The sequence below is a fragment of the Crocodylus porosus genome, unplaced genomic scaffold, assembly GCF_001723895.1.
Source record: "Crocodylus porosus isolate Cpor-Errol unplaced genomic scaffold, CroPor_comp1, whole genome shotgun sequence".
NCBI lineage: Eukaryota > Metazoa > Chordata > Crocodylia > Crocodylidae > Crocodylus > Crocodylus porosus.
Genome location: NW_017728909.1, coordinates 31,275,936 through 31,292,343, shown reverse-complemented (window position 1 = coordinate 31,292,343; position 16,408 = coordinate 31,275,936). Strand labels below are relative to the sequence as shown.

At 42.9% G+C, this 16,408-nt stretch overlaps 1 protein-coding gene and 1 long non-coding RNA gene across 2 annotated transcripts in view; one reads left to right on the top strand and one right to left on the bottom strand.

Annotated features, from left to right (window-relative positions):
• The window catches only part of LOC109307886, a 22,629-nt gene extending 12,490 nt beyond the window's left edge, over positions 1–10,139 (top strand). Inside the window, exons 2-3 of the long non-coding RNA XR_002100390.1 lie at positions 2,906–2,911; positions 9,165–10,139. This is a non-coding gene — a long non-coding RNA (uncharacterized LOC109307886). The remainder of the gene's footprint in view (positions 1–2,905; positions 2,912–9,164) is intronic.
• Positions 1,031–14,262, bottom strand: MRPS30 (mitochondrial ribosomal protein S30). Its single transcript, XM_019532032.1, has 5 exons — positions 13,708–14,262; positions 12,384–12,529; positions 8,157–8,262; positions 7,203–7,379; positions 1,031–1,514 (listed from the first exon to the last, which is right to left on the bottom strand). Exons 1-5 carry the CDS (start codon positions 14,243–14,245, stop codon positions 1,219–1,221), a joined length of 1,263 nt encoding a protein of 420 aa, XP_019387577.1. The 5' UTR covers positions 14,246–14,262; the 3' UTR covers positions 1,031–1,218.
• Between the last annotated feature and the right edge of the window lie 2,146 nt (positions 14,263–16,408).

Sequence of the window (16,408 nt, the reverse complement as noted above, 5' to 3'; positions counted from 1 at the left end):
CTCAACACATTGGTATTAAATCAGAGTCCCACTGAAATCAATGCCAAAACTTGATGTCCAAATAGCCTTTACTAAGGCAAAGGGAATATTGGACTTAGCTTCTCATTCATACAAGCAGCAGCAATTCTGAAAACCTCTTTGGCTAGATGCATTCAAGTAGTTCCACACAGTGAATGTGTAAATGTGTAATCTGGGCCAAAGTGTGTGCGTGTGCTCTCGCTCTCTCTCTCATGCTAGACAAGTAAGGACCTGCTCTGTTATCCACAGGCGATTTAAACCCCCTCTTACATTTTCCTCTTAAAATTGAATCACAACATATTGAATACATTATACTTTTCATTTAGTCTAAAATCAGTGGGTACTTGCTATTAGGTTAATAGCTTTAAGCATGCAAAGTCAGGAAAAAATGAAGTCCCAGATTAACAGAGAAGGGATGCAGCAAGGAGCAGTCAACCATTTAGACTAGGCTGCCTGCTCATACTACATGGCAGTATAAGATGCTTACTATACATAAAAAAAAAAATTAAAGTCTGAGGGTGAAATAATGATTTGAAACTCATGTAAAGTTGGTTAAAGATTCAACTGTAACACACCTGCTGAACAGAACCAAGTTAAAGGAAGTATTCAGCAGTAAAGAGATACAGGATTATACAACTTAAAGGTTCTCCACACACTTGACACATTAAAAAAAACCACCCAACAAACAAACTTAACCTGTATATGCTGCTTCTGTCTCTCTGTTCTCCACTGATTTTATCATATCGAACACTGGATATTCTCAATTTCTTTTGTACCAAAATCAGAAAATATTATATCAAAATGCCACCTATTTCCACAACTACTAAAGTTACTGCATTATAAAGACAGCTCATCCCCAAGTGTTTGCAGTCCAAATGAAACTATTCAGTGCTGAGCTGTTATGGAAAAACCTCGACAAAAAGAATAAAAAAAAAAAAAAAAAAAAGTAAATGAGTTTTGTTGATATTAAAGTAATGTATACTGTATTTGTAAGAATACCATAAAGCAGTAAAATTATTCTAATTATTTATCTCCAACATGTAGTACCATATATTTAACTTATGAGGGAATAAGACTGACAAGGATTTCATAACACTTTTTTCTTTAATACAATATAATAGGTACATAAGTTTGTAGAAATAACTCTGGAAAGTTCTTTCTCCTCCAGCAAAGGTGTTTCCATTCAATTTTAGATCAATCCTAGGCTGAGGCAAGTGGTCTATCAGTTTGCACATCCTCAGGTCTATTTAGCAGAAACTGAATTAACTGAAGCAAAACTTCATCATTAAAGCCTTTTATATTATTTTCTTCCACTGCTTCATATAATGGCTTACTATCTGTTCCCCAACAGATATTCTTCCGAGGGTTATTTTTATCAGCTTCAACTGTAAGCGCTAAAGTATTCAGCTGGTAACAAAAGAAAGCAAAATACTGTCCATCAGTGACCACAGCCTGTGATACAAAGGGATGGGTTACATCAGCCTCACTCCAGAAGCCTGCAAAATGAAAGTACAACTTAGTTATACAAGAAATAAAAAGCATTCCAATAAGCATATACAAGTCAAAACCAGGTTTTACTTATAGAAACAGCTACACACTTTTTTTTAAAAGGAGGAACAAAAAAAATCTTAAGACTACTATGTGTAATGATACAACTGCTTGGAAAGTGACCATATAACACAAAAGTATAAAGTTGCGTAAATTTTTAAGAGACCTCTTTTAAAGACAGGGATGCAGAATTTTCACATTTATGTGCACAGTTCACATTAAAAGGGAACATAAATCACCACACATGCATGGACTGTTAATAAACCTACCAAATTTCTCTCTTGTACAAAACTGCATGTTTAAAAGTTAGATAACTAATGCATGAATTTCTGTATGTTTTACTAGGAAAAAAAGTAAAATCAAATCAAAATTTTGACAGCCTCTTCCATTTATGAAGCAATGGAATTTAATAGACCTATTTATGAGGCAAGGTTTTTATGGACAATGATTTACCAGATGACATTAAGCATCATCTACGGGCTTTGATATACTACCTTGTAGTCTATATGAGATTGTTTAGCATTAATTTTTATGCTGTTATGCAAGTACACTAACATATGCAGTGTACAACACAGACACCTACATTTCCTTCAACAGTGCTTACATCTAGAAATAAAATTTAAAGGCAGCTAGTTAAAGCCTCACAGTATAAAATCATATTACTAGCACTAATATAGATGCCAACTGCACATATACATGTGCTTCAGGGTGGAGGGAAAGGGAGCGCTTTAAATTAGGGCAGCTAACAGCTGCCCTAATTAAAGTACTCACAGTGACATGTGTATTCAGCTTCCTATGCTTCAAAATGAGAAGCTTTAGTTAACACCCCGCACCATTTTGAAATGCAGAGACACTGAAAACATGCGACAGAGGCTGCTGAAGCATGCTATTTAAACATACTCCAGCAAACTTGGAGCAGACTCAATTAATCAAGTCTTCTCCAACTCATGCTAATTGGTACATGTTGGAGAAGAACTCCATCACATGTATAGATGCCCAGTAAGGCTGAATTCAAATATCAATGAGTATTACTGAAATCTTTTAAGAGTTGTTTACACAGATATTAAGAGTTTTAGGGGCATTTGAGAGAAGTAGATGACATTACATATGCACAATTTGATACAGCATCAACATGTTGCTTTACAAAGATGTATAATTAAGTATGTTCATCACTGTGACCTGGGACAGGGTGCTATTACTTCCACGTTATTAGCTTCTGGCACTAGAAAATGGCAACTAGCTAATGCCATCAATGAACCTTGTGCTATTTATATGAAAATTAGGGCATTTACACGCATACTTTTTCATGTTGTGACGCACTGGATCTCCAGCATGTCAGAACAGAGTTGATTAATCAAACCTGCTCTGGATGTGAGCCAACACGCACTACGCTGTGTTGCTTGCAGTTATATAAGTGGCAAAATGCACATCAGCAGAGAAAATAGCAGCAGTGTGTTTTTGAACTAATGCATCTTCAGTGCGTTTTAGTTTAAAAATCAGACCACCACTATTTTTTGTATGCAGACATGTATTTCACCGCTTATACAACTGCATGAGTTGCAGTGCCGGGCACTTTTCAGAAGCACCTGGTACTGCAGCACATGTATATACAAAAGTGCCCCTAAAGTTCACTTGAACCTTGGCTTGTCTTTAAGGTTGAAATCTGAGGGAACTCTTACAAAGACTTCAATAATGCAATTAAGAATTCAAGATTCGTGAATGAGATAGCTAGCTTAGGTCCTCACAGGATCTCTCAATTAACAATTTTTTAAATCAACTGAGTGCAGATAAAAAATGTACTAGTGGTGATAAAGGGTCAGTTGTTGCAATCTATGCACCTTGGGAAGTAAACTTTTTAATCCATTAGAAGTATACTGGCATGTTTCCTTCATCTATATACTTAGAATTTAGTACAAGACATGTTAGAAAGGCCAAGCATTATCAATAACAAGCAGCTCTGTATTAAAATTTAAGAGGGCCTAGTTTAATTCACATATCAACTCCTCTCATGTTTCATTGTACATATAGCACAAGCTCATAGGATTGGGTTCTAGTAGCTTATTCTGATAGGCTCAAAATATCAGATGCTGTGAAAAGATTCTGCCTTGCTTGCAAGAGCTTTGCTACACCCCGTGTTTTAGAAAGCCAGATAGTTTGTACTATGTTTATGCTATTCTGTTTGCCATTCTAATCCATTGTACATTAAGTAATGTTTTTCTTCAGTTTTGTTACTTAGAAAGCACTACAGATTAAAACTTAAGGCCTTTCTCTTTGTTACAAAGTGAGTGAGTTAACTCAGCTTCAATATCTAGTAGACCGTAGCCAGGCAAATACTGTAAAGCCAAAGGAAAAAAAGAGACCGCTTTTCCTAAAGCCAACTTGGCTCCATGATGTTACCCTCATTTTTAGAATGATGCCAGCTATTAAAACTCAGCTCTGACCCATCTCTTTATCCTGGAGAAGAACACTGGCTCTGAAAAGACTGGGCTCAGCCCTTTGCAAATATGGCTGTCATGGATTTCCAGTAAAGAATGGAAAATGAAATATGAAGGGCCTACAAACCAACTCAAAAATATTGTTTTTCCTCCAAAGACTTTTTCCTTGAAGCGGTCTGATACCTACTCCAAGAATCTAAATCAAGATGATATTTTACTTCATTTTGACTCTAGTTATACAAACAGCTTAAGATTCAAGTATATTACCATAGTATAGTCCAAAAGGAAGCTGGACCGTTTAAGAGAATGGGCATTTATTTTCAAAACATTAATTTTACAAATGCTAGAGTTTCTTTATAACAGGTCTTTGTATGGTATAACATCTCTCCCCCCTAAAAACATAGATCATTAAAACAGCAATGAGATTACAGCAGACAAGCCAAGTACCTCAAATTCAACAGCTGCTGCTGCTTTAACTAAGATATAGCATATGTAGTTTGACCATCAGTAGATACTGTAGCAGGAACAGCATCTCAAAAGATAGCATACTTGAACAATGCAACATTTTCTTGCAGAATGAAGCGAACATGAAAAGAAACAGTCAGTTCCAGCTACCCATCACAAGACCTTATTTTTGGCAAGCAACTCAAGTATAGGTTTCCTTTGGTTCTTCTGACACAAAGAAGGCAAAAAAAAAAAAAAAGGTTTGAAAATAATGTGAAATTTCTATTTCTATCAGAAATTTACTTTCCTGATGCTTTGTTTATATTACAGGAATAGCTGCTGCTTTATCCATGGCAGTAATAAAGGTGGTCAGTAGGGCTGTTTGAAATTTCAACGTGTTTAAATTTTAAAAAACTGTTTTGACACATTTTAGCTTGAAACAGCAGAATCGAAACTAAACAAAAGGCTTCGAAACAGCTTCGAAACTAAATGAGGGTACTTGAAACGATGTGAAAGTTTTGAGACATTTTAAATTTCGAAGCAGCCTGGTGGTGGCAGGCAGGGGAGAGTCAGGGCTGCACTCTGAGCCGCTCCACCCAGAGCTCAGCCCAGTGGAGGGAGAGCCAGTGGCATTTTCACGATTCCCCATTATAGCATATGGGCGAAATGCTGAAACAAAACGGAACAGTACTTAGAAGCAAAATGAAATGATGAAACAAAACACTGTCCCTTCGAAACAGCAAAACAGAAGTTGAAACAAAACGGTACTGTTTCGCGCAGCCCAAGTGGTCAGGCCCTCCGATGCGGAATGAACTACACTGGCCACACAGAACTGGACAGAAGCTAGGCCAGGAGAAGCCACCTGTAGACGAGATCATCCTTAGCTAGCACAGGCAGATTTTTGCAATATAGCAGTGCTAGACCAGTTAACATATATGGGACTATACAAAACCTGTTCTTCCTCTTGATTTCAGCAACTGCAACTGGATGTAGGTTGCTGGATTAAAACTGATCAGTACTGTAAAGTAGGGTCGTGCAAAATTTCACTGGCTGTTTCGTTTCAACTTGTTTTGAGCTCAAAAGAGCAAAATTTAAATTAAACAAAAAGCTCTGAAAGCCTCAAAATGAAATGAGGGCAGGTGAAACATTTCATAGGTTTTGAGTTTTGAAGCTGAAGCTGGGCTTGCCTGCAGCCAAAGAGAAAGTAAGGGGAAGGAGGGGTAAGGACTGCTCTGATAGTGATGTGTGGCTGGCCAGTGACTGTGACTCTTCTCTGAGGTCCCTTCCAGTCTCAGTGCTCTGGGGGACGGGTGGAAAAACAGCATAAAAAGGGAGCATTGTTTGAACTGAGCTTTCTCTGTGCCTTCCCACATACAAGTGACACAAGTTTTGCTCTGAACAGTTTGAGGTGCAGCTTCCCAGAACACCCTCTGCACCTATCTCCTTGAAACTTGGCAGAGTTCATGGCCTCAGAAGGGGCTACCGTTCCCACAAGTGTCATCTGAACCAAGCAAGAAATGACAACGCTATAGGCAGTTTCATGCTTCCCCATTATAGCCTGTAGGTAAATGTTGAAACAGTATCAAAATGATGAAAGAGTTTCAATTACACAAAACAAAACACTGCCCCATCAAAACAGCCAAATGGAAGTTGAAACGAAACAGTAGGGCTGTGCGAAACAGTACTGTAAAGGTATCTAGCTACAAATATTTGCTTATAAAATAAAACCTAGAAGCCACTATAAGAATCATGACCCATGATGCTCTCTGCCATAATCTATACATCATGGGTATTCTCTTTGCTTTAAAAGCTATGCTCTCTCTCAAAATAATGACGTGGGGATTTCCACCTCCCCCCACTTTATTTCAGACAAGTTTAAGGAAGAAAAGGAAGAATACTTCCATGCAGAATTGTCCTAACAAATCCAAAAACTGGGGATTGTTCTTTTTTTAAAAATGTTTCTGAATTTCAGAATTAAGCAGTGGATATCTCAAACTGACTAGCAAATACATCAAGATAGGAACATCTTAGACTTTCATAAACCGATATTCTGCCCATTATACTGACTTCAATGTCAATTATTTGACAAGCAGGCCAGTCTTCAGCACAGACCCTTTAGAAGGTTAGGTTTATGAGAAGCATCTCAGAACCAACATACCAACTAACATAATATGCAAGTTCAGATTACTCAAGTGCCATGTCATAAGTTTTGGGCACAATTATGTAGGCAGTAAACAAGGTGACTAGTCATTTCATTAATTTCACATTCACAAAAGAAAGTTTGCAAATAGCAGGGATCAGTAAGGGCTAGAAATCCAGATGTTTGCTAAGTAACCACAATTTCATTAACTGGCATAATAGCATCAGGTTTCCTAGCAGCAAAAAGGAAATTATGATCCACTTTCACTTAAGTATTGTCCATAATCAAGAGCATCTCATTTACATTTAAGGCCAGAGCCATTCAGGCTGATGTCCTTTTATTAAAATGAAAGAAGCCATCCACTTTGTATTCATAAGTGTTTGGTGCTACTGGACAAGATAGTGCTGCTCTTCTCTGGTCAGTTTCAAAAGCCTGTATTAATAATATCTTGTTTAGAAATAAAGCCCCCAGGTCATGGGTGCTTAAGACTTCTAGAGGGAGAACTGGGGTAAATCATTATGAAAATTAAAGCATGTTATATAGAAAAAGAAAGCGAAAGAGGAAAGTGAAAACAAGTTACACAACCTAGGACAATCAAATTATATATCTCGTCTCACCTTGATACATAGCTTGTGCTGCTGTCCAAGCAAAGAGACTTGCAATACCATTAGCTCGGTAAACAACTTCAATGTGATGAGCAAGATTTTTTTGTATTAGTTTCTTCCTTTTCAATCGCTCAGGAATCAAATGAAATTGTGTGTGTCCATATCTGCAGGGATCTGCTACCTTTGATCCTGAGGCCACAAAAGGAATGAGAAATACTTAAAAACGTTATACACAAAGATTCAAGGGAAAAAAATATTTTTCTATGTTCTGTACATCATAGATCACAAGTTACTCCAGAACTCTAACTTCCTCTACCTTCTGTTTCCTCAAGAAAAAAATAAAATAAATCCCATAACTGTACTCAGGCCAGGGGTTCAGCAACCCTGTTCTAGTGTATTAAGGTCACCTTTAGGTCTTAATAAATAGAACTGGGTATCTCTGTGTGTATACGGTTATGCTGTTCTCTACTGACTAGCTGTCCTTTAGAAATGCCTCCTGTGGCCTTATAACACTGACATGCAATTTATCTTCTGATAGCAAGTAGGCTTTTGACATGGTAAAAGGTTAAAGCTAGGCTCTAACCCAATTCTGCAGGCATTTGTTTTATTAGGGACTAGCTATAGTTTCTTTAAAACAAAAGCTGCCTAAATCCTCCCATAACAAAATATTGGGGGGGGGGGAGAAAGAGTCATAAGACTCACAATGACCTAGTAACCCATCACACCTGTTAAGAGTGTGATACAAGAAGCCTTGCCTTTTTTTTCCTTAAAGCACGCCCAGCATTCACAGTATAGTAACAGTGACAATTGATATCAGATTTACAGTTGGCACTGGTTCTCACAACAGGTCATTTCCTTCCAATGAAATAATTAAGTGAAATCAGACACACATTTATAGAAAAAAAAAAATATCAGTCAATCAAATTCTTCACCATATTTACACAGTGAGGAAAAAACCAAACTTACCTATAAATACCTTGTTTTCATATTGTCTTTTGAACATTGGAAGCTTGTCTGGTGTGTGATTAATAACAGGAATTTCTTCAGCAACTAAATCATCCAACGGTACAAACTTGATAAAAAAAAAAATAAAGAAAAATAATTATTAACAGCATAATTAATTCTCTCAGAAAACTGTACACAACATCATTTTTTGCTTAAAAAACACACATGCTCATCCACCCCTTTTGCTGAATTTATAATTTTATTTTGTACTGGGGAACAAAATTTTTGCCCTGTTTCAAAGACAGGGAGAAAAAATGGGACAAAATGGCTCATTTGTCCTAGAGCAGCAGCTCTTCAACTTGGGGAAGAGGGAAACTCCACAGACACCCTAATTCCCTTTGATCCAATAGTTACCCAACATGCCTTTAATAACGAATGGGGCCGACACTATCCGGACAGTTCTTATCTCACTATTCTGGGGCCCAGTTACCCTGCACTATGTGAAAGCTAAACAAGAGTATCTTAGCCCCATTTCATTCATGAGTAAGCGGAGTTTACTCTTGCTTTAGCTGCCCTCAAGGAGAGAAAGGGAGCAGGTGGTTATTATAGAGCAGCTGACATGGTCAAGTCTGCCACGCTTACTTGTTAGCAAAGAAGCTGTTCTAGTAAGTCTCTTTAGTTAGAGAAAGACTTTACCATGAACCAGCTCAGACACTGTAACCATTCCTGCACCCTCAATTACTGCATTGCAATTGCTAAACTGGAAGAGCTTATCCTTAAATGAAACTGGCCTAAACTGCCCCCGTTTGGTTCTCACTAAAGTGTGGAATAATTAAGAGCACAGACATTTACATATCTGAGGTGAAGTGAAGTCCCCACCTCCGGTTAATTCTGGGCACACAAACAGCAGCAATTATTGACAGGATCACATGTATGACTGCAATTAGGATCACAACTGGAAAATGCTGGGGAACCAACATCCACAAGTCTCAGCCTTTTCTGGGAAATACTACTGTTACGTAAAGCAAGAGCGATTCAACTGCTGTTCTCTGAATAACTGTAGTGCTAAGCAGCATTAAGCTCTGGAAATGGATTTCACTTCCAATCAAATAAAAGTTAGCATTCCCAAATATGTAAGTGAGGAACAAGGCAGAACAAAACCACTTGACAGTTATTTTGCATTTGACTTCTAGCCTCATCATAATACAACTCAAAACATAAGATATAAGAATCACAGGTTTCAAAAGTGATTAGTAACTTTGTTCTCTTCAAGAGATCTCACACTGGACATCCCATCTTGATAATGCTGACTTCCTCCCTGACCTGAAGTGGGTCAAGTGTTGGACACTTATGAGGGGAAGCATAGAGGAGCTAAACAACCAACAAACCAACCAAAACCAGTAGTTATTTTTTAAATCCTTGGTTTTCTCTCTTCAGCAAATTTTATCTCTTCGGCAAATTGCAGAGCAAGCTTGGATATACTTCAGCATATTGTTAACATTGTACCACCTAGACATACTCTTAAGAACCTAAAATAGTTTCTCTTTATCCCCAGCCCCCCAAGGTTATGATGGATGATGAGTGCATGCCTCATGCCTCTACCAACTAACTAGTCATTCATCTATCTTTTTTCAAGAGAGGGGGGAGAGAAGGGAAGAAAGGGGGAGGAGGACAGGTAAAAACTTTATTAAGTAATACTATTTTGAAAACCTTGTTCTATCAAATAATTTGCATGTTTCACAGAAGCCGTAAGTGCAGGTCAAGCAAAGTTAGTGTTAAAAGCTCTTCAGATGTTTTCTGAAAGATGGTGCAAAACCACTATACAGAACATTAGCCTTACAGACTTAAAAGTACTGTGAGCGCCACTATTTAAAGTAATTCTTAGACATTCAAGTCATATTTTGCTAGACTTCCCTTCACGCATTACTTATCCATAAGCTGACTAAACTCACCTCAAAACTTTAGAAGAAAAATTCTTCATAGGAAAGATTAAGGCTAACAGTTCAAAAATATTCATTTTATAGGATTTATGAAGCTCCACTGTCTAGCTCAGGTGTGTCCAACTCATCTTGCCCTTAGTGCAGGGCTGGCCCACAGGCCAGATCATACCTGTGCCCCCACCCCCATGCCATATCCAGCACATGGCACCTGCTCCAGCCAGTCTGGAATCTGGTGGGAACAGGCCTGGCATCTTGGACATTTGGGTGTTGCCATGAGAACAAGCCAGTCCTGGGCTTCTGCCCATAGTGCTGCTGGGGCTCCAATGCCACTGCTCTTACCTGGGTGCTTGGCAGCCAAGCTGGGGGGCACTGGAGCTCCAGCAGCACAGCAGCTTCTTCCCACAGCAGCCAAGTGCCCCAGCAAAAACTACAGTTCTGCAGTCCCAAAAACACCACTGGAACAAGACTGACCATGAACTTTCTTCCTGAAATGACCACAAAGCACCTGCGATACCTAGCTTTTGCTATGGTCTACTGGGGCTCCAACTCTGAGGCTCTCACATGCTTGGTTGTCAAGTGCCTGGGCAAGAGCAGTAGTACTGCAGGAAGAGACATGGTATCACAGTCCCCTGGCTGCCACCACAGGAATAAGACATGGTGCTCCTGGGGTTCCAGCACCACAGGTCTTGCCCAGGGACTTAGCTGCCACTAGGGGAAGGTCCCCCATCAAGACTCTGAATCTGATAACCTGGCTTGTCGGACGCATGTTTGACACCCCTGGTTTAGCTGGTAAGAGCTGCAGCTTCTCAACTCCCCAACATATAACTTCAAGTTAGGCTTGAGCCAAACTTTTTACTTAACCCAAACAATATCTACACCTTGACAAAGCACTTTTTTTTGTTTGTTTCTCATGATTCAATTAACTCATGTATTCTGTCAGGCCTCTACCAATAGGCTCCATCTTTTGCTCATTCATATTGCATCCCTTGTTTTTGCCTTGTCTCCTCAGAGTTCCAACAGAACTCATTCTTATATCATGACAGCACATCCAGAGACTGACACTAACAGCACATATGCATCTCACACAAGATGTCAGCGCCACTCACCTATCCCAACTCCTATTCCACGGGTATGAACAGAGCACGTGCCCAGGAAGTAGAAAAGGGGATCTAGATTATTCCCTGGGAAAGGGGGAAACCTGGGTTCCAGCCCCTGTAACCACTTTTCTAGAGAGCAAGTAAGACAATGATTCTGCAACCCAGCAATAACAGTCTGATTCCTGGTCTGACAGAGAAATATAAAACTTTGCCAGGGGAGAAGGCAGGGGGAAATATAAGTCTCCCCAATCAATAGTCTATTGACTGCTTTTTTGTGCGCTCACCTTTTGATCCCATGAACGTTACCTTCTTTGCCACCCCGCAGACAAGGTACAATGGACAAGTTAATAGGGTACCCATACCAAGCTGGCTTATGCCTTCCTAGCTTATAGGAAAGAAGCAGAACCTCAACTTAGACCTCAGTTAATTGCTAACCCCTTTGCTATTAGGAGAATGGTAGGCACTACCATCCTCACAGCTGGCATGGAGTAAGCATGGAAAGTCAGACTTTACATTGAAGTTAATGTTATTATCAGTTAGGCATCCTGCATCAAGCTGATGCCATCCCTCTGAGCAAACTGGATACCACCATGATGTAAGCTCCTTTCACACACTGAAGAGGAGTTTGTTCTCAAAGACGACCCATCCCTAGCCCTACCATTTCCTACAGATCAGTGCTAGGCACTCTGTTGAGCCGCTATGCTATCTGGCAGATCCTTGAAGAGCACTTAGGTATTCTCATTTGCTGTATAAAAAAAGCTAGGCATCCAACTTCATTGATGCAGATAATCCTCTCAGGGAGGGGTAGGAAGGGAGATGTAGGTACCCATGAAGTCAGCCTGGTCCAGGTCCAATGTCCTCCTCTATGCTTGGAAGCCCCCTGACATACTGTAATGCCAATATAGTAACATAACATACATTAACCAAGTTCATTAACAAATAAGTTACACATGTTAATGATGCCTTCATATAGAAAGGTAAAGTTTCCCCAGCAAACTGTTCCATGAGAAACATTTTGGTTAAGTCAGAAATAACATTAAGGTTACTTATTTATATTAATGCTATGTTTCTTGAATTTTTAAGATGGAAGCACTCTTGAGCTTGGGTCTTTTTCTCCTGTGTCTTTCTATACTGCTCAGTACAACCTAGGATGGGGCCATGCCCAGTACTAGAACAAAAGGCGTTTCAAATAACAAAAAATAGAAGCATGCCTTTGGAAGCTGCTTTGGCACACGAATCTGAAGAAGTGGCTTGTCATCTATCTGAAATCGCACTGGATCAACTCTTCCGCTTCGGTGTCCATGACGAACAACCTCCTCTCCTCGCATCCAATAGAAGTTCACCTGTGGCTGAAAGTCTGAAAAGAGGCACACCTTGGTTTTAACCTGCCCCACATGGGCCTTACCGCACTTGGTGATAAAATACTTAGAGTAGCATAATTGGGGGCGGGGGGGCACGCACGTGCAGACAGTGAAAAAGGCACAAGCTCTGGGTGCTGACTAGGAGCAGGTGTCACAATTGCCCCCAGGACTCTGCCATGGCAGGTGCAGCCTTGCCCTATCCAACCTTAGGCCCCGCAAGGCAGCAATACAGAGCAAATAAGACGACAGCTTACTTGCACACAACTTTTCAGTGTACAATAGTTTTTCTGCAAATATGAAATTATCATATTGGAAGCTACAGATCATCGTATTACCTAGCATGTTACCCTCCCGCATGATGCCCCGGGCCTCTGGTCAAGTGCAGCACAGTAGGGCTGTCACAGACATTAGGGTTACCATACATCCGGGTTTTTCCAGACGCATCCTTTTTCGGACCCCTGCACGCTGTCCAGGCAGTTTTTTAAAAAGCAAGCAAATGCCCAGGTTTGAGCGCTACCTCCGCTTCCCTCCCTGCCATAACTTGGCAGCTGCTCACAGGCGAGCATGAGTGCACTTGCATGGGCACACACATGCCACCTGCATGGCAGTAGGGCTGGGGGGCAGCAAGGCGCTTTGGGTCAGGAATGAGGGGCACTAGCAGGGCTGGGGGCTGTGAGCAAGGGGTTAGGGGGGCAGGGGGCTGTGGGTTGGGAGTGAAGGACATTGGCAGGACTGGGGGGTGGGGCAGGGGGCTTTAGGTCAGGAATGAGGGGCACTGGCATGGCCAGGAAGCCAGGGGGCTGTGGGTTGGGAATAAGGGGCATTGGCAGGGCTCGGGGCTGTGAGTAATGGACACTGGCAGGACTGGGAGACGACAGGGGGCTGTGGGCCAAGAATAAAGGGCACTAGCAGGGCAGGGGGCTGTAAGGGACAGCAGCAGGGCTGGGGGTGGCAGTGAAGGGCACCACCAAGGTAGGGTACAGTGGGTCAGGAGTAAGAGGCAGTATTAGGGCTGGGGGGGCTGTGGCTTAGGAATGAGGAGCAGAGCTAGGACACATCACTACCACCCCCCAACCATTCACCCCTCCCCCTTGTCCTCTCCCTCCCCTCCAGGCATCTTCTGTACCAATACTGAAAATAGGGTGCCCCTAGCAGCTGTACCGCTGGCCCCTACCGAGGGTGGAGGCCGCGAGCAGCGGGTTGCGTGCAACCAGCTGCCCGCTGAGGGAGGTGAGGAGCTGCGTGAGGAAGGCCTCGTGCAGGGGCTGGGGGGGGTTGAGGCTCCACGCGAACGGGCGGCGCAGGTAGAAGTACTCCTGCAGCAGCGCGTCGCAGGCCAGGCTGCGCAGGGCACCGAGGTCGAGGTCTACGGGGGCCCGGCTGGCGGGCGGCAGGCCAGGCACGAAGGCGGTCTTGGTGAAGCTCTGGTAGCTGCGGTCGGCGCGCAGCGCGAAGGTCTGCGGGTACACCACGAACTTGCGGCGCTGGCGCTGCTCGTACAGCTGCAGCTTCTTCTCGATGGAGCCCGCCTCCTCCAGCAGCTGATGGAACAGCTCCTGGCGCCGCCGCTGCGCCGCCTTGCTCTTAGCCGTGAGGGACGCAACCACGGGCGGGTACCACGGCCCAGCCCCGGGCCCGGCCTTGACCGTAGTCGCGGACTTCGCCTGTAGCTGCCGGCACAGCTCAGACCACTTCCTGCGAAGCCCCGCCATCTTGTGCTGACCGCCGGCGGGACGGCGTCTGTCCTGTAGCACGAGAATTGGCCGCTGCGGGTCACGCGAGCCACGGCCGGACCAATGCAAAAGAGGCAAGGGGGAAGAGGCGGGGCCTCATCTAATGACTGCGCATGCTCTGTGCGGGGGTTACACCGCGGAACTACACTTCCCGTGGTGCCCAGCGCGGGGTGGGGCCTTGCTCCCTGTCCCCGCATTGGCTGCGGGGGCGGGCGCTGACCTGTCTCTGCTGCTGCGGCCTTCAGGTGACGGCTTCCGCAGAGGAGGAGCTCGGCGTCCTTCCCCGGAACTGTTGCTGCCCGCAGGGGTCTGCCGGGGTTGGGGTGGTGGTCATGCAGCACAAATGAGGCCTCTTCCCCATAGTCTGTTTTTGGAAGAGCAGAATAAAAACGTACAGATATTTGAGAGTATCACCCGTATGGGGAAAGGCTGCAGAGCCTAGGCCAGTTCAGCTTCCAAAAAGACAGATTTGAGGGAGAGCATGAACAGACACAGGTGTGGACAAATGACGCGCCTGCCGCAGGCCTGAAAATAAAAAAAAATTACAATTGCAAAAAAAAGTAATATAGACAGAACTGGGCAATGTTACCAACTGAGAATGAATTAGTTAAAGATATCGATGCCACAGGCAAGATAGACTTTTGCAACAAAAAAATCATGATCTCTGGCAAAGCGAGTCCCAGTATGTAAAGTTTACCCAGGGCTGGGTGCAGCACTGCACATGAATCATGATAATGGCTTACAAAATACTAAATAGCAAAGAGAAAGTTCAATTGGTTGCTTCAACAGTTGCTTACTGTGTCTCACAAGATAAGAGCTAAGGGTCACAAACTAGTAGGTAGGAAGGATGCCAAGTTGGGGGAGTGATAGATATGCTGCAGGGTAGGGCTAGGATTCAGAGATCTCAAAAATTTGGAGGACTGGACCAAAAGAAATCTCATGAGGTTCAACAAGGACAAGTGCAGAGTCCTGCAGTCAGGACGGAACAATCCCATGCACCAGTGCTGGCTGGGCAGCAGCTCTGTAGAAAAGACCTGGCAGTTATAGTGGACAAGAAGGTGAATGTGAGCAAGCAGCGTACTCTTATGAAAAAGGCTAAGGGCATACTGGGCTGCGTTACTAGGAGTGTTGCCGGCAGAAGTGATTCTTTCCCTTTATTCAGCCACATCTGGAATACTGTGTCCAATTTTGAGTCCCCCACTACAGAAAAAATGTAGACAAGTTGGAAAGAGTCCAGTGGAAGGCAACGACAATGGTTAGAAGGCTGTGGAACATGACTTATGAGGAGAGACTGGGGGAATTTGGCTTAGTCTGGAAAAGAGAAGACTGAGGTGGGATTTATTAGCAGCCTTCAACTGTGTGAAGGGTGGTTCCAAAAAAGATGAAGCTAGGCTGTTCTCAGAGGTAGCAGATGACAGAACAAGGAGCAGGGGTCTCAAGTTGCAGCATGGAAAGTTTAAGTTAGATATTAGGAAAAACTTTCTCACAAGGAGGGTAATAAATACCCTTTACACCTAAGTATACTATTCTGTCTGTATCTAAGTATAATATATCTATCTATAACTATCTGTCCATTCCTTACACTATTATTAACAAGATACAGAGTGAGTGGCATAAACTTTATTAAGAAAGGGAAGGTGGATCTTTATAAAACTCTGACCGCTGCAGCCTCAGATCCTGAGGGCTATCCAACTCACAAGTCCGCTCTGAGCTGGCAGTGGCTTACCTTCCACTCGTTAAACAGAGGTCACTTATACTAATACAGAACGGATGGAGAGGAGGGAGGCGGAGCAGGGTGATACCCAATGGGGCAAAGGGTTGCTGCAAGTGTAAAACACACCAGGAGGGAGAAAGGTTCTGGGGAGCCAACCCTAATTGCCTCTGCTGTGGAGTCCGCTGAAGGGGAGCAAGATGCTGGAGACCCTCAAGTCACTGGAGTGGTAGACAGCACACTTCCACGGAGCACCGCACACTCCTTCCTGCTTTTCACCTTCAACCAGCTTAGGCACTAAGGCCCACACTGACTCCAATCACACCCTCACACTCTCTCACTATCTTTCAATCGGACACCGCCAGACTCTCAGTCATGCATACATCAGACCCTCACCAGGCAGTCCCTCCCACGGGCCTCAAGCATTCTCA

Excerpts from the sequence above, each read along its gene's own strand:
- MRPS30 (XM_019532032.1), bottom strand. The coding sequence starts at position 14,245 with ATGGCGGGGCTTCGCAGGAAGTGGTCTGAGCTGTGCCGGCAGCTACAG. Across the intron at positions 12,530-13,707 it reads GCTCGCGGCCTCCACCCTCG|ACTTTCAGCCACAGGTGAAC; the intron begins GTAGGGGCCAGC and ends GCCTCTTTTCAG. Across the intron at positions 8,263-12,383 it reads TGCCAAAGCAGCTTCCAAAG|TTTGTACCGTTGGATGATTT; the intron begins GCATGCTTCTAT and ends TTTTTTATCAAG.